The 24,243-nt window shown below is 42.9% G+C and overlaps 2 protein-coding genes across 2 annotated transcripts in view; both read left to right on the top strand.

The window, feature by feature from the left end:
* PIR (pirin) overlaps positions 1 to 4,234 on the top strand; it is a gene marked incomplete at both ends in the record, with an annotated part of 76,722 nt that extends 72,488 nt beyond the window's left edge. Inside the window, 3 exon segments of the mRNA XM_084624272.1 lie at positions 1,235 to 1,301; positions 4,098 to 4,171; positions 4,175 to 4,234. Coding sequence (XP_084480398.1) covers positions 1,235 to 1,301; positions 4,098 to 4,171; positions 4,175 to 4,234 — 201 coding nt within the window.
* A 604-nt stretch (positions 4,235 to 4,838) lies between these two features.
* Positions 4,839 to 24,243, top strand: part of VEGFD (vascular endothelial growth factor D) — a 32,913-nt gene continuing 13,508 nt past the window's right edge. The window contains exon 1 of the mRNA XM_084610001.1: positions 4,839 to 5,482. Within this exon, the coding sequence (XP_084466127.1) occupies positions 5,393 to 5,482 (90 nt within the window). The 5' untranslated portion in view covers positions 4,839 to 5,392. The remainder of the gene's footprint in view (positions 5,483 to 24,243) is intronic.

The following is a 24,243-nucleotide window of genomic DNA, read 5'->3' as shown; positions in this document are numbered from 1 at the left end:
TGGATTAGTTATAGGGAATGTGTAGATCCCCTCATAGGATCAATTTACAAATACTTGCTTAATGATTTTAGCTGGGAATTATATTCGCTTCCTGAACTCTGCTTAGTACAGAAACTTGTATTGGTGCAAAATCCTGTAACTAATGGTTTCAAATGCAAAAAATGTGATGAAGTCATCTGTTATTTTGAGGTCAGGGTTAATTAACTGCTTCTATTGAGCTCATATTTTATTGTTGCAGCCTGAAACTACCAGTTTAATTGGTGATAATCTAGGGCCTGATCCCACAAATCCTTTTTCATGTGAGTAGTCCCATTGGTTTTGGTGGACTACAGTGAGCACACTTCACAGAATCATGCTCTGAATGTTTTGCTACATGTCTCTGGATTAAGATGATTTTTGTTTCCAGTGCTTCTCTTTTTGTTTTGTTTGGCACGTGGAGATGTTGGTCTGGACCTGTCCTTGGGTATCATCTGTTAAATTCCTGAAAGGAATTTATTTTCTCACCTGAATTTTCACACTAAAGTACATGTGAGCAGATACTATACAGAATGAATTTGATACCAGAGGAAAACTATCTGTTCCTTGTCTTGTCTGTGTGGCACCATCCCCTCCCTGTGCTCCCATGAGGCCTACTAAGAGCCATCTTGCAGCAGACCTACCTCCCCTTAGGGAGGCCCTGTCAAGTAGCTGTCTCCAGTTCAAAGAGTATAAAACCAAAGGGTCTTCTGCTGCTCCTAGGCTACCTTTCACTGTGTCCATTCCTACAGTGCTGAACTTCTCCTGAAGACCCAGCCCAGACTTGAGCCACTAGTCCTCAGGGTTTCTTCTCTGGAGACCTTTCCCTAGTCTGGTTCTCCCTGGACTGGATACTTATTCCCAGGCCATCTGCCTGGGGGTTGACCTTTCCCAGCCTGCTCCGGCCATGCCACTCTCTCCTTCCAGGGCCAGTCACAGGAGACCACTTTCCCCTGTAGCTCTCTTCCAGCTGAGTCTCCCAGCTCCCCCATCACCCAGCTCTTCCCCAGCTGGGTCTGATAAATGAATAGAGCCACCTGCTCCAAAGCCAGTCAGGATCAGTTGCAGAGGCTAATCTGTGAGAGGCGAGACTGAGCCTGTCTCCCCATAAAGGGCCAGCCAGCCTGTGACAGTCTGTAAAATGTCTGTCTAAATATAATCTATAATAACATAATCTAAATATATGTTGCTATTTAATTCATTCAATTTTTCAGTGTAGGGTCCTGAAATAAGCTATTTTGTCTTAGTCGCTGGTGAGCTGATTAAAGAATCCATGGTACAGTATGGTAAGCGTTTCTAGTAAACAAACCACTGGTTGGTTGGTTGATTTTGTCTTGTAAACTGGCAGAAAGAATTCAAAGGATGTGGGCCATCTCCCATACCTGCCTGCTTTTGAAGCCTGTTATGTTCCTCTCCATCACAAATACAGTGATTGAAAATGAAAGTCAGTGCCTCCCATGTTCCCCAGCCAGTTTGTTTATATATGAGATAGTGCTGTTGGACTAAAGGTGTATTCTTTGTATTTCTATATTCTAAAAATAAAATATACTATATTTTTTAAAGTACTATACTTTTCACTTTTTTCCATCGATGTTTGAAGCATTTTAAAAATAACATGAACCATGAAAAAAACTCCATGAAATCCATTAGGGACTTCACTATTGCTATTGGTTTTTTTGTGGGGGAGGGGATGGAAGTGCTTAGAGACTAAAGCGATGGGTGACAGTTGTACACTGGAAAATGAAAGATATCTGAGTCAGGACATGGTGTGGTGGGCAGGGGGAAAGTTGGGAACTATGGGTGCAGATAGTATGAGCAAGCTATTTCCTAGAAAGTCAGAGAAGTTAGAGTTTCTCCACATTTCTGTTGACTCTTTGCTTTGTCCCTGCCTTTATTCAAAACTTTAAAGTTTGATTCAAATCCCATTGGAGTCAACAGGAGACCTTCTCTTGACTTACGTGGGCTTTGGGACAGGTTCTTAAAGGGGAGTCTAAATATAACTGTCTAAACCTGCAGCATTTAACTTCATTTTGTAAATATGATGGAGTCTATGGCCAGAAGGGACCATTGTGATCATCTCCCCTGACCTCCTCCATAACACAGGCCAGCTGCACGGACTGTTGGGGAGGGGGACTTACAGGCTGCCACTCACCTATCCAATGCGATGCATCCGAGTCATGGCACCAAGATGTTAGGGGGCTTATTCCTTCACCCACTTACTTCCCTGGTCCTTCTCGCATCAACAGAGAGCAACAATATCCGAAGTCCAAAGGTGCAAACAATTCGATGTTTATTGGGGTGAACTTCCAGCAAGCATGATTCCAGTTTCCTTCCTTAGTATCCTCCTTCCCAGCTCTGACACCACAGAGCCTTGTGTCCCTGTTCCGATTCCTGCCCTTAGCCAAGCATGATTCCAACTTCCTTACTCCCATTCCCTGTTCCCATTTCCCCCTTTAGCAAAACATGATTCCAATTTTCTTACCCCCATTCCCTGTTCCCATCTCCCCCTTTAGCAAAACATGATTCCAATTTTCTTACCCCCATTCCCTGTTCCCATCTCACACACCCACATGCCCACCCCCACCCCATCACTTCCTCATTGACTACAGATTATATAGTAAAACTTGAGTTCTGCTTAGCTATACCTTAACCAATCATTTTCCTGAAATTTAACTAACCAATCCTAACATATTGTAACATGATTATGTAACCAATTATATCCCACCACCTCAATTAGTTTACACCCAGCAAAATTAATTATACAGCAGACAGGAACAATCACAGAACCAGACAGAGATTATACAGACAAACAACAGCAAAGTGGGAACTATAATGACAAAACAATGCAGAAGTGAGGATTTCACATCCCAGCTATTTATAAGTGAGTTCTTGCCAGACAGGATGCTATCAAACTAAGTTTCCTTTTACATTTTCTAGGCACTTCCTTTTCTCTGGAGGTGATAGGGATACAATCCTGTCCTGATAGTGCCTAACAGACCAATAGCACCTTATTTCAATGTGACTAGTTTGGAATGTGAGGATGTGACCGTTCACTTCCCAGCTTATGGCTGCCTCTGCTGCTTAGCCAAAGGCCTTAGCCTAAGAACAGGGCCTCAGACTGTCACAGTAAGAGAAGGCCCTTACACCAGCAGATAATGATTTTGATTCTTTTATACCTCTATAATTAGCCAAGTGATAAGAATACACCTAAATTCTTAGAGTATAGGCCTTTACAGACAGGCATGAATATCTATATCCTAACAAACTTCCAGAGATATTGTTGAGAATTTCTGCAGTATTAATAAGACTTAGCTGTTAATACGACACTTTTTCATCAGTAGCTCTCAAAATGCTTTACCAAGGACATCACTATCATTAGCCCCATTTTACAGATGGGGAAGCTGATGCACAGAGAGGTGAAGTGCCTTCCCCTGGGTCGCCAAGCTGGGAAGAGATCCCATATTTTCCAAGTCGCAGTCCAGTGCTCTAACCACTAGGACACACTCCCACCCCACACTAGAGCATACTGAGTAGTGCCTCCGAAGGGAAGTTTACAGTAAAGCAAACAGGGTCATAGGCTGTACTTGGGATGGATAACAATGTGGGAAGGATAGCAGAGAAGCCGAATGTTAAATGAGGCATTTTAGTTTAAAATATTTTTAGATTAAATAGTATTTGAATTTAAATGATTAGTTAATTAACTGATTATAATGTAGTGGGAAAGGGCACTATACATACATGTGAAATTACCCCTTTGGCAAAGGACCTGAAGAAACCCTATGATTCCCCTTGCAAATGGAGGGAGGGAGAGAAACAGACACATAGACAGGGGAGAGAGGAAGACTTAGCACATCCCTCCTGGGGAGGAGAACTTCATGCCAAACCTAAATGAACCAGTACAGCAGGGACAAGCCACAGTCACTGGGGACAAACTGGTTGGCAGGGTAGAATGTTGCATTCAGAAAACAGGTGGTAAAAGACTAAAGCCACAAATAATATAACAGTGTGTTTCAAAAATAATTTCTCTATTAAGTAACAGATCACATCTGAAAATACTGGACTAAAATTATTTTCTATACTAGGGTCATTTGTGATGAATACTCAGGAAGAAATTATACAAGCCATTGATGATTACAGAAATGCAAAAAATGGATTTTAGAGAGCTGCCACCTGGAAGTCAAAGATTGTAGATCACTGGTTTCCTATGTTAAGAGTGTAGCTGGGTGTTTCATATTTACATCATAAGCGTCTGATCCTGCAATCCCTTACACATGTGAGTAGTTCTGTTGCCTTCAGTGGAACTACTCATATGAATAAAAATTACTAGATCAGGCCAGTAGTATATACTTAATATACCTAATTACCAAGCATGTCTGTGTGATTATTGTTTTTTGAGGGTTAACTCTACATTTTTGCATATATATATATATATGCAAATGTGGGTGGAAAGTGCATTAAGTCATTTTGTTTTGGTATACAGAAATATGTTTCTCTTTTGCTGCAAAAAAAAGACTCTCAGTTTAAATCTATTGCTTCATAAGGTCTCTTTTAAAAATCATTTATTTAAACTTTTTACTTTCCTTTGTGACACTCCATTAAGCAAATCTTACAGCCCTGAAGATATAAAAGAGTATGTGGTCATCTCCCCTTTTTAAAAAAAAAAAAACGAGGGAACTAGCTATTGTAATACGTGTGCTGTGTAAGAACGTGTGCTGAAGTTTCATGTTTCAGGTAATCTTTTTAAAATAATGGCAGTCTAGATTGCATCAGTTAGTTTAAAAACTGCTATGCTATTGGTAGGGACAGAATGGGATTGGAGCCAAACTTTGACTCTGTTTCTGCCAAAGTCTGTATCAGATTTAAGACACATGCTTCTGCAAGCTTCCACGAGGGTTGTGAAAAAAGTTTTAATACAGAGTTGGATTACAGCTCTCTGTAGCTCAAAACATTGGCCGTTATACTACCATCTTAAAAGGCAGCTGTAACACAGAGCACAGAATATAGCATATTTTTAAAGTTTCTGGACCACAAATTAATTGAGTCCCTTTGTGAGTCCAGATGGAAGATCAGTTAATAACATTAATGTGAATCTGATTACCTGATTACTTGTGAGATTATCAGATAAAACCAAGCAAATGCTTAAACTTTTTTCAAATGTATCTAAAGAACAGTCTAGGAAATGACATTGTCTAGGTGAATTATAATTGTGTTGGATGAGACAACAGTTATTTACTTTCTCACGTGCTTATTCTGTTTGGATTTACAACTGAAATTCTGGAAGTTTTTTTTAAATTGTTGCAAGAAATGCATTTCGAAACAGAGCCTTCCAGCTGTATGATATCAACTGCGTAGTAATCTGTGGATCTTAAACATCAGAATGTACAAACCGTGGGCAACCTTGAATATTTTCATGGTGTCTTTTCTGCATCTCCTGCAGGGATCTGATTATGAGTATGGACCTGTGAAGGTAGGTGGGCTTTAATTTACTAATATAACAAATCTCAATTGTCTGAGAATACATTAATTGTATTGCATGAAGTGGCGGTAGTGTCTAAATCATTTTTGTTTGTTTACCTATTTGGTTGTGTGAGTTATTGTTGTTCAGTTACACCGATATGAAGCAAGCGGAGGGGAACCAGTATTCTGTACTAAATAGTTTAATCCATAATCATTGTTTAATAGTTTTGTCCTTTTGCCACTTATAAAGTTTCTGCCTTAACTAAATCCTTTAATATCGGTCTTAAAAATAAAAAATTAACTTGAAAGTCAGAAAATTTAGATTTCTTTTAAAAAATAGATGCTCCCTATCATTTTGCATTAGTATATTATCTAGGGAATTACTTACAAGGTATAGAAAGATTTCCTCTGAAGCACTTGTTCAATAATTTGTCACCAATTAATGTCTCTTCTCACGGTTGTTAAAAGGCTTTATCCAGGTTTCTAACCTATGCAGTGACAGATAATAATACAGCATATTGACTGGGGATACAGTTTTCTTCTGGGATTAGTACATTAAAAATTAAGATGAAGCATCCTCATGAATGTGGGATTTTTCGGATCTGACTTTTTGAGAAAATGTAAATACTCCCAGACAGTAATTTCTAAAGGAAACCAAGTGTCAAATACGATTCCTAGTTTGTAGGATTTCCAAGTCACAGTTAATCCAGTGTGTGCTCCTGAGACACTAGCAAGTCCTTGTGCCATTAAGGAAAAAACAACACCACCAGCTAACACTCTTGTTCTTACTTCAGAGAATGTCCTCCTTTGCTAAGCAATGACCACACACTAGTCCATAAAACACACTGAATTCTGACCTCTGTTTCAAGAGGCTGGGTTGCACACACAAATGTAGAGATCCACTACAAGAATGACAATTAGCATTAGTGCATGATGTGTGTCTGAGAATGACAAATGACTAGTCCCTCTGCATCCTCCTAGTATGAAGTTTTAATTTACAGCATGAACAGTCTGTGATTTGAAACAGTGAAGACTAGTATAATCAGTCTGTTCATTTCCTTTGCACCTTGATTGATAAATCATTGGTTTCTTCCATGTAGATTACTAAACCTATGTGTGACTGGGTGCACAACAGAAGTAAAATAGATGATGAGAACTCTGTCTGCGGATATAGCACAGAGTGCTAATTCAGTATATTGGTAGTCCAATAGTTATGTGAGTAAAAAGTCTTTCATTGAATTTTGCAACAATATACGCTCTCCCAAGAATAAATGTAATGGCTTATTTAGCTATGACATCCTTAATAGCTTTTCTCCATACTGTATGTACTATGATGCCACTGTCATACAGTCTTTTCAACATATGTACAGCTGTAATGGTTGACATTTGGCTGCACTGTCAATTAGTCACAGTTTGGCCATAACGTATTACTGCAGTATAAGACCAGTTACACTCCAGCACTAACATGAAGGTGTGGTGTAGGTCAGTCCAAAAAAAGATCTGTGTTTCAAATAGACTTCACCATGTGATAAAACCAAAGTTAATTTCTCTGCTTTCTCATACTTGAAATATTCTTCTCTTTTTTTGTGAAGAGAGAGCTTCATGATTGAGTTTTAAGCACATTTAAGTTTTTAGATATTTTACTTCTTGATAGCAAGATTTTGATATTATTTTGGCATTTACTACAGATGAATTTCCTAAAAATAGAACTCTTTAATGTAATGGTGTTTAACGTAATCCATAGATTCCTAGCTGTTAGGGAGAGAAAATGCCATTTGATTAACCTAGTCTAACTGCCGGAATTTTGCAAGACTCCGATCTACAGCGCTTCTACTATTGTCTGAATAAAGACATTTTAGAATAATTTCTGTGATGGCAGCTTGGCCTCTTCCCCTATTAGTTTAACCACTGCCCAGTTGCTCCTCTTGGGTAAGATCATCTCTTCTGTTATGCAGTACAAAAGGGAGTAAATGGACCTAAGAGGCCATGTGGAGAGGAAATATAGCTATGTGGGATCATATCGTGATTTATCTGGTGCTATTCAGCTGTTAAGTATTTCTCCTGCATGCAAGTAGCAGCTCTGTCACCCCAGAGGGTTGCATATGTAACCAAGGATGCTACAAACATTATTTTAGTTGTAGAACACAGAATATATATAACAATTCATACCATAATCTTCCAAAGCTCTTTTAAGTCAATGAGCGTTGTGCTTGAGTAACAACTGAAGAATAGAGGTGTGTGCAGTATATTAAAAATTACACGCACTCTCATGTCATTAAAGAACATTAGTTGGGTTGCAAAGTCAAGCATGCAAAAGTCAGAAAATGCCAAAATTAAGATTGACTTTTCCATGCTTGACTCTGCAACCCTAAATGATATTTTACATACAAAAAAATTGTGGAATTTCCCAGATTAACAACCTCCCTCCCCCAAAATAACATCATGTGGCATCATATTGCCATCCACATAGTTCATCAGCAGGGTTGGAACCTTTAGATCCACCACAGACCTCTGCCATTTGAGGTAAGAGAGTAACTAGTACCAATGGTAGGTGTCTCCTCTATGTGGCCCAGTGCTGGTGGAGGATGAGATGCACCCTTTGCCAGTAGGTTTCACAGATATTTGCTGACAGCTGAGGGATGTTGAGAACCCCAGGAGTTTTGGGTTGCATTCCAGGCTCCGTAGGGTAGTGTCTCTAGTGGGCACAGACCCTTCTGCCCATTTCCCCACCCCCCCCCCCGCCTAGGATTGCCAACATCTCTTGTTACAAGGGACATCCCTTATTTTTTCATCTCTGTACAACAAGACTGGGACTTGCTGAGTGCTGCAAAAAGCAGGTAGAAATACGCCTGGTGAATGTAGATGAGTACTGCTTATTCATTATTACTGATGAAGATAATAGTAATATCAGGAGGAAGGGTGGGGGTGGGGATGTGAAGAGAACAGTCCCTTATTTTTGAAATACAGTGCTGGCAATCCTACAGGCCTCACCCCAAGCTTGAACCCTTCAGCCCTGCCCAGTCTCTTCCCTACACCCAGCTCCTCATCCCAGACCCATTCTCCTCATCTAATTGGTCCTAGTATTCAGTTCTCTTCCTCCTCATCCCACTCCAGGTATCCTTGCCCAGCCAGTCCCAGTCTTCCCCTCTGAGCAACCATCTGCCCCCCTCCCCACACCCAGTCCTAGTCTCGTTGCCCCACCGGTTCCAGTTCCTCCCCTCCCAGCATCTCCATCTAAGCTGTTTTTCTCCCCATCATCTACTCGCTGATCCCCCTGCCCACCTTCCCAATTCCCACTGGCTCCCAATCTCCATCTACCACCCTCGGCTCCTCCTCCAGTCTCAATGTCCCCACCTCACTGGGCTTCTTGTCCATCTCTCTTTGCCCAGCCTGTCCAAGTTGTCCCCTCACACCCTGGCTCCTTGTTAGATATGTCTCTCCTGCCCAGTAGTTCCCAATCACAGTCTTGACAGTTCCAGCCCTCCTTCCCCAGCCCCAGCTCTGTCTCTGATCCCAGTTCCCTGCCCCAGCTTCAACGTCTCCCCCCACCCTCCCATTTCCCTCTGTGGCTCCCAGTCCCAGCCACCATCTCCCTCCCTGCCAGCCTCCAGTGCCAGCCACCCTTCGCTGCAATTACAGGGAAAGTCCTACTCAGCCTGGGCTGGAGCATGCTCAGTGCAGATGGAACCTTTAGAGATTTCAGGTGCTAAACTATAAATCATCTCTACAGAACGTGTGAGAGCTGTGCTTTTTCAAAGCCTGATAATTTGGGTGGATTCTCATGAGAATGGGAAAAGGCACATTCCTGACACAAAGGCCACCTGCTTATCAACCTTCAAGTAACTGCTCCACAGCATGAGGGGGAAGAGGAGCTTCTAAATTAAAGGTCACCTGTTTTTTAACATGAGCTAAATGATGTATTTTTCTGTAAACTCATTCATGGAAATGGCTGATGCATTTTGGCTGAAACCTTCCAAAAACAAAATTCAGCCAGAGGCAGACATTTGCCAGGATAAAGTTCATCCTGAACAGTTAAAGTTTGGTAAAGTTATGAGCAACTGAAAACAGGGTCTTCTAATGGGAAGTGTGGGGCATCTTTCATAATAGGTAATGCTGCCAGCCCCATCTAAAATAATGGCAGGCATCAATAGTGACTCTACAGTGGAGGTCATGTTGAGATTGGCACAAAATTGGAAATCCTTTTATTTCACACTTTAACAATTGGATTAGGCTGCAAAATTTGGCACACTGGCCGTTCAGACAACAATTGCATTTTCCATGTCACTTTTTTGAAATTAGTTATTAATTTTTGCAGAGGAAACATTAACAAATATTCCCTAGTTGACTATCCTGACAGTCTCTTATTTTTAGGAATCTGCTGGCTAAACAACCCCAACCATCTTTTCCTGTCTCTCTCCCCCAGAAATTCTCTATTTTTAAGTATCAGAGGCAGAGGCCACTTTTTCCAGAACTTTAAAAAGAACTATTATTATATTCGTTGTAACCCAACTGATCTCCACCAAGAAAAGCCAATGGAACTGCTCCAATCCGTCAGCTACTTATGTTTCCAACACTACAGCTGTCTTTGTAATGGAGATGCAAGTTCCTCATCTCTAACAAACTTGTGCTTCAACTTTCCCTGCCCCCTTTTCACCATCTGCTAACCCCTCTTTGAAAGGGAGAGATGAAGCCTAAATTGTCAGATTCACAGCCCACCTCTGCTGCTGAAGTCTGCTACCTCTGGCAAACCTCCTGTAGTTATTAGAGAGGAGCCCTGGACTTACAGACCTGAGGAAGACCATTGTACTGGAACTCCTCTGCTTGGCTTAACTGCAAGGTAAGGGATTCTAGATATTCCCCAGCCCCATGAAAACCACTGTACCTTCTCCAATTGCTCATGGACCCACACACAGTTAAAACCACTTTTCTAGGCACCCCACACTCATACAGTTAAACCTGTAGAGGCTGTTTGCAGTCCAACAATCTTCTGGAGGCCCATCAGACTGTGATTCCCACAGGAGGCTCACCAGATGTAGAAACAGCCTCCAGAGCAGAACTGGTATATCCATTTCTGCGGCATGGCCCTCACCAGTCCACCCAGCTTGCTCTGCTGCACAATGTGGAGAAAGGAGGCACGGGTCTGCCTTCAATATGATCTTCATCCCCAGGGGCACATAGCGAGAGCATGCCTTATGCCTGTGTGATCACAGGGAGTGTGAATGTAAATGTCTTCATGTAGGGTGCCCAAGGAGGAGAGAGATTCTACTTTTCCTTTCCAAAAGCCAGTCACGCTCTGTCCCTTAATGACCACACTGGCACTGTCTTTCACACAAAAACTGCGCATCAGTGCAGTGCCATCTGTAACCCTGCTGTTGAGGTTAGGAAATTGGAAGCGGTGGAGTAAGTGCGTGACATTAAATTCTGAGGCTGACATGGTTAAAGATGAGCTTGTAGGCTGCAACACCCTGAAAAACCAAAATCCAATTGAGGAGATTTTGCAAATCTAAAACACAGCATCCTAGCTCCCTCTCAAGTGCCAGCTTTGATCAGTGGCTGTGTTCTGCAGTAGATTTTGCCCACCTTTCATAAAAAGATGAGTCTGTGAATTTCCTATCACATCTGGCTCTTTCCTTGTGGAGGCTACAACACCTGGCAGCAGAGCCAAGCACACAATGACCAATAGAAAGGGAGTTTCAAGGCTGCTGGAAAACATTCCCCACTTTTAACTAGACATCTCTTCAGTGTTCCTTACACCTCACTTTCTATAGCAGTTAGCAAACTATTTGAAACTACCAGTAGGAAACAGTGGCTTTTAACGCTATTTCTCGCTTTTGCTGTACCTTTGCTGATGTTGATTCACGGTGACTGAAGTTGACAGTCACTATAAGCAATATCTTAAAAAATCCACAAAATGTTCCTATGCTTTCCCTGGAGAGTATGATTTCCCTCCAGTAAGTCATGGAGAAAGCCAGTTTGTTCCTGGCTTCTCTCTCTCATCAACTTTAAAAGTAACACAGGAAGATTAAAGCAGAATTCTGTTTTATTGCCATCCCACACTGCATCAGTCCTTGACTCTTTTCTTATCAGTTTGGAAAGGAAACTAATAACGCTGTGACCTTAGCTAGCACAACGCTTGTTCATGAGAAACAGCAGGAAAAATCCTCCTGACTGCACAGTCTCAGTAGGAAATGTAATATCTGGAGATTCAGCAGACCTCTCTTAATATGATGAACTGTTGAGGGTAATCAAACACAAGCTAGCAGATGCTTTCAATCAATCAGCTCTTTGAAATAAAGACAGCAGCTAATTAAACATGGACATCAATCTTGGCCCACAACTGGGAGGCTATAAAACTGGTGGGGAGAGGCTATGATAGATGGGGATTGGAAGACATCTTCAGACAATCATGGGGGTCACCATTCTGTTGGTTGGTGATCACAGTGAAATAAAAATAAGCAAGTAACTTGGACAGAGCAAACATTTACTTATTGATGATCTTCCTCTGCATCCCTTACTCATGCCTTATCTACATCAGAGATTTGCTTCAGCTGTACCACCAGCAACCAGTCATCAGTGTTGCACTGGTGCAAACTCCTAGTGTAGACAGACAAAGCAGAAACAAGGATAGCCTGCTTGAAAAATGGGGTAAGCTACTCTGGTGCAAATTGGGGCTTGTAGCTAGGGTGATCAGGTGTCCCGATTTTATAGGGACAGTCCTGATTTTGGGGTCCTTTTTTATATAGGCTCCTATTACCCCATACCACCTGTCCCAATTTTTCACACTTGCTGTCTGGTCACCCTGCTTGTAGCAGATTTGCCTGTCTCAGTAGCGGTTTTGTACTCGTGCAGGTACTCCAGTGGCTTGCTGCAATCCCCAGTGTGGATGAGGCCTGAGTAGTGTTTACTCATGTTTACATGCACAGTATTGACCATTCGCCATCCATTTGAAGCAGCGTATTCTTATGCACTGGTTTAAATCTGGATTTGGTTTTGTTGAAGTCTTTTTAAAAATCATTATCATAAAAAACCTCGCATAGCAGTTGTGGTGTTATAGTGAAGCCACTGGGGACTGTTTATTTTAAAGCCTTTTGATATGGCAAGTGAGTGAGCGCACTTATAAAAGCCGGCCACTGCTATATCAAAAGGGGCTTTAAAATAAATGTCATTTTCAGTCCGTTAGGGCTAACTCCTGTCCTGAAGACACAACCATAGTAGGGAGTGGAGGGGTGCTCAACTGCCCGAGGTGAGCAGTCGCAGGCATTCTGCTCCAAGGAGGCAGGATTCCTCTCAGAGCTTGCTGGCACACAATGAAAGCACACACGCAGAGCTGTCCCTTGGGTAGGGCAAATTGGGGCACTTTGGGGGGGCCCCACTCTTCGATAAAATCGGGACTGTCCTGATATTTAGCCCTTTGTCCAACGTCCCGACCAATGTATGGTCAGAATGCCATTTGTCCCGATATTCAGGTGAGGAGGCGGGCAGGGAGGTGAGGCGGGTGGGTGAGCAGGGTGAGGAGGCGAACGGGGAGGTGAGCGGCAGGTGGGAGGGCGGTGAGGAGACAGGCGGGCGGATGGTGAGGAGGAGAGCGGCGGGTGGGGTGGGTGCGCTGGCCAGACAGTGAGGAGACCAGCGGGGAGGTGAACTGTGGGCAGGCAGGTGAGGAAGCGAGTGGCAGGTGGGCTGTGGGCGGGGGGGGTTAGGAGGCGAGCGGCGGCCAGGTGCACCAGGTGGACGGCGAGGAGACTAGCAGGAAGGCTGATTTGTCCTGGGCCATGCACCCGCCTAGGGACAGCCCCACACATGTGGTACTACACCCTTACTCCCCTTGCACTGTGCCTGTCCCTTTGGGGCTACTATGGATCTTCCCTGTCTCCTCCCCATCCCCTTAGGGGTACTATGCACGCTCCTGAGTGCAAGGTTTGCAGTTTTGCCGAGCTCTAGCACAGACTGTGCAGTGACAGGGCAGAAGGAGAAAGGTCCTTGCGACATTCCTCTCGACCCAACACTGTGCACCCATGTAAGGGGCCAGGCAAAACTTGGACTTTCCTGATGACTGTGCAAAGTCGTCTAGTGTATGACTTCTGTCTCCTCAGCTGGTGATACAACGCCATCTAGGGTCCTTGGGATCTAGACAGAACTGCAGCAGGTAGACAGCTGGTGGCGTGCTATGGAATGGATGCTATTTTGCAAGACTGAATGGGCATCACAGTGAGGTTTGGAAAGGGATGATTCCAGGGCTTGTTTTGCAGGTGGCTGTATTTCAGCCATAGGCACTTTTCTAGCTGTGGGTTTGAAACACAGCAAGTTTCCTGCTGTGCCTGATGACACGTCTGCAGCACCACTGACTGCAATGGTGCTGTTTACATGGAACTTAGGAGTTAGGTTTGGCTCCTGTTCAAGCGCAAGAAGTTTGTATCCTGTTGGTGTACTCTTTGTAGTGCTGCCAGTGGAGAATGATGCACACAATTGTTCTTTCATTTGAATTAGGAACGTGATTCAGAAGCTTTTTCCTTTGGATACTTGACTGAACGGCTAGGGAAATATTACTTAAGAAAAATTACAGTTCCAGGAAATTATATGCATATGGGCGAGGTAACATAAGTTCAGTCAGTGATGGCAGTCGCTCGGCATTATACAGTGACATTTAGAAATCCTGCTTTTTTGATTGGCTAGTCACAGACCTAAGTCATTTATTAAAGCAACGCAGGTCAGAGCCAGATACTGACAAAACTGCAAAACAACAGAAAGTTCCACGGCATTAAAAGAATATTTGTAATGCATATTGCATATTCAGAATCTCTAGTTCACTTCTCCATCTCTGGAACAGTCCAGCATCATTGTCCAAACCCTGAGGCCTTGCAAATAATGGACAGTTACCAAACTGACATGGCAACTCCCTGGAAACATTCATATCCCAGTGTAATAGAACATTTCTTGACATGTGTGTCCTGTCACAATATTAAACTAGTTCCTAACATTCACTATGATGCAAATATTACTAATTAGTGTCTGGAGTGGAATTCTGTACTGTTCCAAGCCTACTAATGTCAATTTGTTGTATGGTTGAATATGGTATTTATACAAAAAGTATGGTTGAATATGGTATTTATACAAACGATGGTCCAAAGAATCTCCAAAGAGCTACAAAGCAGATGGTACCATTTAACTCGTACTGACTGATTTAGACAATCCCAGTGTGTTTATGATGGAATTCACTGATGCCCCTTCACATCCCAAGCTATTGGATTTTGCATGGGGAAGCATGCGTGTGCGTGAGAAAGGGGTATGGAATCCACCACCTCAACTATTGTGGGCAAGTGGGCTGAGACGGGGCAGGTCCCCACCACCTCCAGCCCTGCTTCTTTCCTCTCCCTGCCTCCCTGTAGCTGCCCTTCTTGCTTCTCCTCCCCCATCTTCTCCTTCTCACTGAGCTTGTCAGCTCCTTACCCACTCAGTGGTTTCTCATCCAGGAGCTTTAGGAGTCTCCCTCCAGTCCCTCCCCCAATATAAGTAGGAAGTGGTCTGGTGGCGGCGGCAGCCTCCCCAGCTCTCCTTCTGCCTGTGCAGCTCCTTAGCCCCATAAGGATCTGGACCGAACACTTAGAGGAGGGGGCAGTGGGCAGCACACACATGTTAAAAACAATAATAATTGAGATGAAAACATGGGCCCCAATCAGCCACCAGCCAATGATGGATGGAATGCAGTTGGCATCTTCCCTATTCAGATACAGCCCCTGGAGCCGTCCTGAGGGCCCCTAAAAGGGCGAAGAATTGCTGGAGCACAGATCCATGCCTGCCACATGCTACCTCTGCCTTGGAAAGGTCCCTGCAGCCAGGGCTGTGGTGGTGGTGATCAAGAAACTCCCCATGGCGGTGGACCTTCCTAGGGGAGAGATTGAGGCTGTCCTATGGCTCGTTTGCACCAGTCTAGCTAGAGTATAGGGACAGTGCTGCACCGGGCCCATTCTTGTTAATTTCATATTTAACTGTGGGACTGCTGTCTCTGTGATTAGCCTCCAGAATGGCATGTGGTTTGTGTTCTCTTGGCCGACTCCTTTCTGCAAGCATACACCCACCTCCCCACCTTCTACTACAAAAGCTACTACTGGCTAATGGGGTGTGGGGGGGGATATATTTGTGAGACTCCTTTTGATAAAATATTAGCAGCACTTAACTGCAGCAAGTGAGACAAAAAATTGAATTAACCCGAGTTTATTTATGGCTTTACTTTAAAATCTGGTGAAAATCTGCAGGGTTTTTTTTTTTGCTTCCTTTGAGTTTTTCAGTTCATCCAATTCAAAGGCCCAGACTGAAACCCAGAGATAGGAACCAAAGCACGTTACTTTGCATAAGTCTCTGAGGGCTTTGATAGCATAAGCATGCTGTTAAAGTGCTAGAAGTCCAATCTGCATTTGCTGTAGCTTTACAAAGGATGCAATTCCAGTGGACCAAATCAATCAAAATATAGAACAGCTGCTTTCTTGAAATCACAGTGTAACTAATACAGTTGTGCTGTGAAAACACAACACATTCAGCTAAGCCAGTAGCCATTTTATGACCATTTTGTAGCTATGAATGCGAAGATTAAGAAGCAGAAGATTAATTAAACCTCCTACTTCATGGAGTGAGTTACTAGAATATGGGAGATAGGAAGGAACTTTCCCTCATGCATGGGATCGCACAGTTGGAACATGATAAGCATGTTTCCCTGTCTCTGAAGTTTTAGGTATTGGTCCAAGAATGTGCTGCCAAGATTTTAACGAGGGACTCCCTGAAATGTTCCCCCTCTGTCAGTGACATATGTGACATTCCCTGGGTAGAATACTCCCCCTAACACAAATCCATCAATCCCATCCTCCCTCATACAAACTCCAGACAAAACCTGATTAATGTTACATATTTTTTACTCCCAGAAATCCACCCGCTACAGACTCCCCCTCCTCCTGCCTGACTGGCTTGGAGCTGCAGGGAGTACACAGTGCATTGCCCGTGTGGACCTATAGCTACAGTGGGGGGATGCAAGAGGTCACGCTGGTAAAGAGCATATTCAGAGCGGGCTGAATACTTTAACAACCTTAGCATTTTGGAGCGTGTTGTGAAACAATTGCTGCTGTCTGTCCATGATTATCACATCACTATGCAGAGGACCACGCTGGAGAGTTTGGGATATACCCCAAGCACAACTGACACGTTTTACATAACCAGTGTGTACAGAGGGGGGTGGGAGGGGGAATCTTTAAGTCTTTTCCAACTTCCTGCTGCAGAAATTGAGTCCAGCTGCATATTCTTGTCAACCCAAGCACTCCACTTGTGCACAGCACGTTTACGTTTTCAAGGTTACCTTTGCAATGCAAAGAGCTGAAGACTGACTTTTAAAGAAGTAAAGATAAAATTTTCCTTTACAGGGACCCAAAACTGGCTCTGTCAACAAGAGGCGCATCACTGTATGGGCCCTGCTCTAAAAATGACAACAAATTACATGTTCTGAATGATACAGTGGGATAGCTTACACTTTTTTCTCAAGTGTTAGAGGCAAATTTCCTAGCCTGTGGCAAGAGAGGTGAGTAGCAATGTTCAAATAACTTAAATCCAGATTAGTGAGCCAGTGAGTAGCTTCAGAAGTGGTTTGGCATAAGTCTGGCATGCTACGGGCAAATGATTAAAGTGGGCACTGATTTACAATGTGGTCCATAGTTTGCGACTGGTGTGCACTGTCATATTGTGCATTGTCTCTCATCTTGCAGAGCTGTAAGAGATGACAGCATCTGCTGTGCAAAGTTCTGAAATGGTTCAATGCGGACCATTGTTTCCATGATAGGTTGAAGCCTGGGAGTTCTTTAGTGGGGTTGGCAATCAGATGTTTATTTGGGACATTAACATTATCCCAGAACTCTTTCCAGTGTGCCTCAGAATGGAATGAGGATGCTTTAAGAGCTTTAGCCCAATTCCCAAAAACCTTGCAAGATTTCAGATGTGTCTTTGGAAGGTTCTGGAGGTAGTCCTGAATTGTTAAATTCAAGTTGGCCGTGGTTCGCCTCTACTCATGAGCTGTGTGTGTCTCTCTCCTGATTTTGGGTAGGAGCACATGTGCCACAGTGGGAAACCATTAAACGAGTGTTCATTTTAATCCATCATGGCATGAAGTTGCACATCCAGAGATCTGGTATTGAACAGCCAAATAATGACCATTTAAAGCTAGAATGAGGTAATGCAACTTTACTGTATAAGTATGAAGCCAGGCTTCCTATAACAAAGCAAGAGGCCATCAACTTCAGGATCAGCCCATTTCATACAAGACAGCAATGTTAAAATTGGAACTCTATTACTAGGAAGCCAAATTGCTCGTTTAGGATCACGTTGGTAATTAGCAAAGTGCTTGATGTGCACATTACTGCAGCTAATGATTATAATGTGTAGTGTGCACATCAAGTACTTTTGTTAATTTATAACATTTATAATAATACTTATAGGCAAGTACTTCACAGTGGATAGTGTTACAGATGGGAATTCATGTGTCATGATTTCATAGCTGATATAGATTCAGAAATATTGTTGGAATGTTGAGAAATAGAGAATTTCCATAATGCTACTCAGAAATGACATGCCATTGCTGGTGATGTCATAATTACTGCAAGCCAGATACTAGTTTGTCAGCCATATGGTAAAGCTGGACTCTTGATACAGGATTTTATAGGATATCGCAGCTGGTTGTTAATAAGTCTTTGATTTACTCTTGCAAGTCTGAATGTTTTCAAGATGCTCAAGGTTTTCTCTCATAATTTTAGTATAGAGCACAGCAAAAGTGAAAGTCACTGTTGCACTATAAGTCTACAAAAACAGGACGATTCAGCTGCTGGTTTCCCAGACTACTGCCTCTCGTGCTGACCAATATTGTTTCGTTTCCTTGTACTTCCCCAGCTGCCTATCTGTATCTATCCATTGTCTCTTGTCTTTAACTTAGATTGTAATCTCTTTGGGACAGAGACTGTCTTGTTCTGTGTTTGTACAGCACCTAGCACAATGGGGTCCTGATCCATGACTAGAGCTCCTAGGCTGTATGGTAATAATAATAATAATAATTATGACGATATTGAAATTCCTTAAGTGGTGTTCATGCCGCTGCAGAGCCCACACAAGCCTGCCACCACTGCTTCAACCCAAGAGTGGATGGCGAAACAGAGGAGCCTCCACATAATATGTGGGTCTTTGTGGTGGCATTACATTAGCTGGTGATGGGGTAGAATGGGAGGAATTTGCTATTACCCACGGTTTCCCATTACACAAGTAATACCCAAGTAATTCCATAAGTGGAATTCCACAAGCATCCATGTCCTGATTCAGGAAAGCACTGGAACGTTTGCTTAGGTGTGAAGGTGGTGTGGGTAGGACTTTGGGGAGATGATTTTATCAGTTAAATAAGATTTTCTTGGGTTTAAATGTGTTTGAATATAGAGTGAAAGGTACAAGTGGGGCCATGGTCAAATTAATCAAAATGCAACCCTGTTTTTCAGTCCAGCTTTCTGTCTCTCATTCTGCACTGGATAGGCTTCACAATAGGTACATTTCCTTAAGTGAAGAGTTGATTGTTGCAGTCCTTGAAGACAGTGGCTTTTGATTTGCAGATACGCTTGTTTCTTTTCCAGTTCCTCACATGAATTTAAGACCTGAGTATGTCTTTCTTTTTTTATTACTTTGCACTCATCTTTTCCCATTTGTGCCAAATTCCTGCATGAGATGCTGAGTGGTCCAAACTCCAAACAAATTAAAAGTGCAAAGTCCATTTGTAACAGCCCAGCAGTTTATTAGTCTTAAGCACCCCTGTTAGCAGATGTTGATCCTGCTGGGAAAGTGTTAGATGGGTTCTGCTGACTTACTGGTGCAAATGGCACTACAGAGAGTTCAGATGTAGGGTATGGGCTGAGCAATCCTTGGGAAGGAAACCTAGGAGCAGATGAGCCTAGGGAGAAGGTGTTACTGATATTTATGTCGTCTGAATGTGGATCGTTTTTGTCAGTAAAGCCCAATCTCAGGACAGGGCTGAGTTTGCACTTTATAGATGTTCTGTGTGCCAGATCCTCATCTGATGTTTATCAGCACTTTATTGAATTCAGTGGAGCTATGCCTAATTCATACCCACTGAGGGCCTGGCCTTGTCTTTGCAGGTCAAGTTGGCAAGGCTTTTGCTCACACCATCTTCTTTTCCATTCCAGTGCTACCTATTTTAGGGGGTTTTAGGGTTCTGGACTCGTCTCAAATTATTAGAGAGAAGATAGTGTGGCAGACCCAGACCAGTGGGGTACAGGAGTCTGGTAGAAGCAAATATACTGGCCACTGGATGAATAGTTTTCTGTTCCCTGAGTGACCAGAGCAGGGGCTGCACTAGAGCAATCAGGAACCTGCTGAACCAATTAAGACAGGCAAGCTAATTAAGACACCTGGAGCCAATTAAGAACATACTAGAATCAATTATGGCAAGCAGACTAATCAGGACACCTAGTTTAAAAAGGACCTCCCATCAGTTAGTAGGGGGGCATGCCAGGAGCAGGGAGTGAGAAGGGGGGCTGCTGGAGGACTGAGGAGTACAAGCGTGATCAGGCTTCAGGAGGAAGATCCTGTGGTGAGGATAAAGAAGGTGCTGGGGGGAGGCCATCGGGAAGTATCCCAGGGAGTTGTAGCTATAGCTGTCATGCATCTGATACAGGAGATGTAGACAGCTGCTATCCACAGGGCTCTGGGCTGGAACCCAGTGTAGAGGGCGGACCTGGGTTCCCCCCCACCAACTCCTGATTGGACACAGGAGGAGTTGACCTGGTCTGTGAGCAACACCAGAAGGGAAGGTCTAATTTGGAAAGGGATCTGGCCTGTCCCCGACCCACTAGGTGGGACAACAGAGACTGCAGAGATTGTTCTCCATTTCCCCCATGCTGGCGAGTGCTGAGGTTAGCTGAGTGAATGGCAGGTTTTAGCCTCTAGCACAAGCGGCCAAACTGAGGGCTGCCGTGAACCTCTGAGATGAGCAAATCCACCAAAAAGCACAGGACCCACCAAAGCAGAGGAGGAACTTTGTCACAATAGGTGTTAGCCCTTTATGGCTTCTTCTGGAAATACAAAAGTTATAAGTATCTAAACATCCCAAAGTTGACCTGATGAATTTTTTCTTGATGTCTGTGAGATTGTTCTTAGCCCAGTGCAGGAAAACAGATTTTCCTCTTATTGTTGAAGGATAGCTTTGGAAAATCTGAGAGTTCAGTGTTATGGAAAAACATACAACTTGATGCAAGTACAAATATGATTATTACCTTCTGGTATGGAATCTGTTCTTACAGTTTAAAAATAATATTGAAAATGGTGGGAAACCAAAGAGCCTGGGATCAGTCATGTAAACATAAGACTTTGGTTTGATATTTGTTTTTGGTGTCTTTCTGCAGAACCTCTTACTGCAGGCCATAGCATTTGTGTTTTGTCATTTGTCGTGTGTGCTTTTTGGTATTTGAACGTTGTAAAACTTGTCAGATTCACCATGAAATAGCTTGAAACATGATTTTGTTCACTTTGGGGTCATGCGTATGAGTCTATCATGACTAGTTTCTCATGACTCTCCCAAATCATTGTAGAGGGTAAGGTTTTTGAGGCATGGATAGTTGTTTCATTAGCTGTATGTACAGTGCGTAACATAATGGGATTCCAGTCCATGGCTAGGTACTATCACAATGCAAATAATAACAGTGGAAATGACAGATATTTCCACATCCTCCTGGACTGAGCTTAAGAAAAGGGGAAGACAGTGAGAAGAGATCCCTCAGCACCAAAATCCTCCAGCCTGACCAACCCACCTGAGACTGAACTACCTGACTACAGGTAAGTCTGATCAGACCCGCACCAGACTTATTTCCAAAGGTAGAGCCTTGGTAGAAGGAGTGACTGACACCAAACTAGAAAGCACAGTGAGGATCAGAGCAGTATGTGATGGAGGGGGCAGGCAGGAGGTGGTTACAGAGCAAATTGAAGTGAAAGAAGGTAGAGATGGGGTATCTGGAATAGACCGGGGTATGGACCAGCGGAAGAAGCCATGTCTGGAATGTGCAAAGAGTGCAGAAGGAATGGGATCAGGGCAGTGAGAGGTGAGTGGAAGGTGCCCTCTGCACATTGCTTGAAGTCAGAGATATCTGAGAAAATGCAGCTCCAGTCATCTGCCAAAGCAGAGGGGAGCTCCCCTCCTTTCCCGTGCTTTTGGGACTTGATCCTATGCTCACTGAAGTCAATGGCAAAGCTCCCATTGACTTTAATGGTTCAAGATCCGGCCCTTGATAAGCAGCACTCCTCAAACCACTTCCCCTCCTCCTGGGCTGTGTGATGAGCACTGCCTTTCTGTTTCAATCAACTTTAAACCTTTGTCCCCAAAGGGAGGCTGTGGTGGAGGGAGGAAAAGACATTTGAACAGTAAGCAGGAGGTGGACTTGGGAAATGCTAAAGCACCCACCTTCTGGGGAGCCTTTCCATGATGTGTCATGTTTAAAACCAGAACAGCTGAACTGTTTTAAGATAAGGCCTTCCAGCCTCTGTGTGTGTGTAATATGTGTTGTCTGCTGTAGATTTGTAGCAATAAGCCGGCAGGATCAGTCCTCTTCTGCATGTTTTACAGCACCAGGCAACCATATGGTGCTTCATGTATAATATTATTTGAAAGTATTAGTTTTAATGTTTTCACTGTACGGGGTCATTTTTAGAACAATTTCTTTGAGACGTGTATGTTCTTGGATGACTTTGGTATCAAACAATATTCATTGCTTCTCTGACACAAGAAAGTGCATAATTCTGTAGAATCCCTTCTGTCTCAGAGTTCACAGCGCTATGGATAATTAACAGGTTTGCTGCATTTTCACACGCTTTTAAAAAGTTTTTATTTTTGAATGCTCTTAAATTATGAATAACCATGTATATACGATGTGACCTGTCTGGAAATAGGAGAAACACAGTCTATTACAATATCCCTGCCAATAGAACTAAGATTTCCATATTATGCTCTCTGAACTGAACTTTTCTGGCTCTTGTTCCACTTGACTCAGAGTGGGAGACCCAACTCAGAAAACCTCCCCAACCTCCAAAGAATCTAGGCTGCTGAATATTTGTTAGGACTGTGAAATGGCTAGTTAAACATTACCTGAAGTCGGTCTTCCTCTCAATGCTACACAGCCTTATCCCTTCTTGTGACAGCCTTAAGAAGGCTAGTTCGATCTATGGTTTGAGGGATGACGGCCTTCAAGGTCCCAAGCACTCTGTCTGTGATCCGGCAAAGTGATCTGGCAAAGTACTTAAGTACTAGCTTAAGGTGTGAGCGGTCCAAGTGAAGTCAAAACATGTCCTTTACTTCCTTAAAGCTAAACACGTGCTTAAGTGCTTTTCTGAATAGGGATAGACTTAAGTATGTGCTGAAAGACATGCACATGCTTAAGTGCTTTGCAGAATCAAGGCCCTAGTCTGGAGGGAGACCCTTCAACTGGAAGGACAATTGTGCATATGGTGGGGGGCCTTTGAGGATAACGGGCAATCTCTGTCAGTAAGTGAAGTGGAAATGGTTATGGAATACGAGATGCTAGGAGCAGTGCTCTTAAGGGAGCAATGGTTTATCTCAGCAGCTGTTGCCTTAGCAGTAAAGTGCTTCAGGGCACCATAGATTGGGATGGGGATTACTGGGGAGAAGAAAATGGCTATAAAATCTTTCCCACCCCAAAAAGAATCTAATATATGAAAAGACCTGGAACTATTCCATGTACAGGTACACAGCTGGCTCAGCTGCACTTTAACACTGAGGGACTTGGAACAGTGAAGAGAGTTATACAGGTATAATCAAAATGGTATGGTTTTCTAGCGTAGACAAGGCCATAGATTCACAGTGATCATGCAGATGTGTTCATGCTTTTCTTTTTATTGTGTTCTTTGGTCTTAGTGTTGTCAGACTTTTTTGCCTGATTTTTAGGAAATCCCTTAGTAAACTCTTTAACGCCCCCCTCCCCCCAAAGAACAAACAAAAAATTCCTCCTCAAACCACTGGCCTTCATGAATTTGAATAATATCATAGTCTCATTTTACAAGTTCCCTTTATTTTAAATCTGGTTTAAAAGTCCCAGACACTGTTGGTTGGGCTGGAATGACTTATTGCAATAATAAAGGACATCATGCTAGTGTTTGAGGGTGTTTACCATTCTATTCAGTTCTACTGCATTTGAGCTACTTATTCATTAACTGCTTTATTATTTGTCCTACACTCTTAGCGTCTGTGGGATCAAGTAGACAATTTACAAATGGAAAAAATAGGCAAAATTCTTAGAATGAATTATTTATTACAAATTATTTTGTCAGCTTTTCTTTCAGCTTTCCTAGATCAGCAGAACTAGGATGGCATTGCAGTTCAGTATTTGTAGTAATGATTCACATTTATATAACACTTTGGGGCTAGATTTCCAGAAGGGTTAAAAAGCACTTTTCAGGCTTCATTAAATGTAAACAACATCAGAAATCACTTTACTCACCAGTGAAACATAGCAGCCTGTAAGATGAAACATGACCACTGGCCAGAGTACAGAGTAACGCTACATATAGGCTTAGGATAGCAGTGAATAACTTATTTCAAGTGAACTAAGCAGGGAATTTTAGGTAGGTGGAAAGTACCTAAAACAAAGTTGGCCAGAACATCCGAGCTAACATCTGTACTCTTGAAAATAAAGTTAAAAAAAAATGCCACGGATGTTTTGATAATTAACAGCATATGTA

Source organism: Lepidochelys olivacea, assembly GCF_965140295.1.
Source record: "Lepidochelys olivacea isolate rLepOli2 genome assembly, chromosome: 1".
Taxonomy (NCBI): Eukaryota; Metazoa; Chordata; order Testudines; family Cheloniidae; genus Lepidochelys; species Lepidochelys olivacea.
This window is presented reverse-complemented; position numbering and strand designations above follow the sequence as displayed.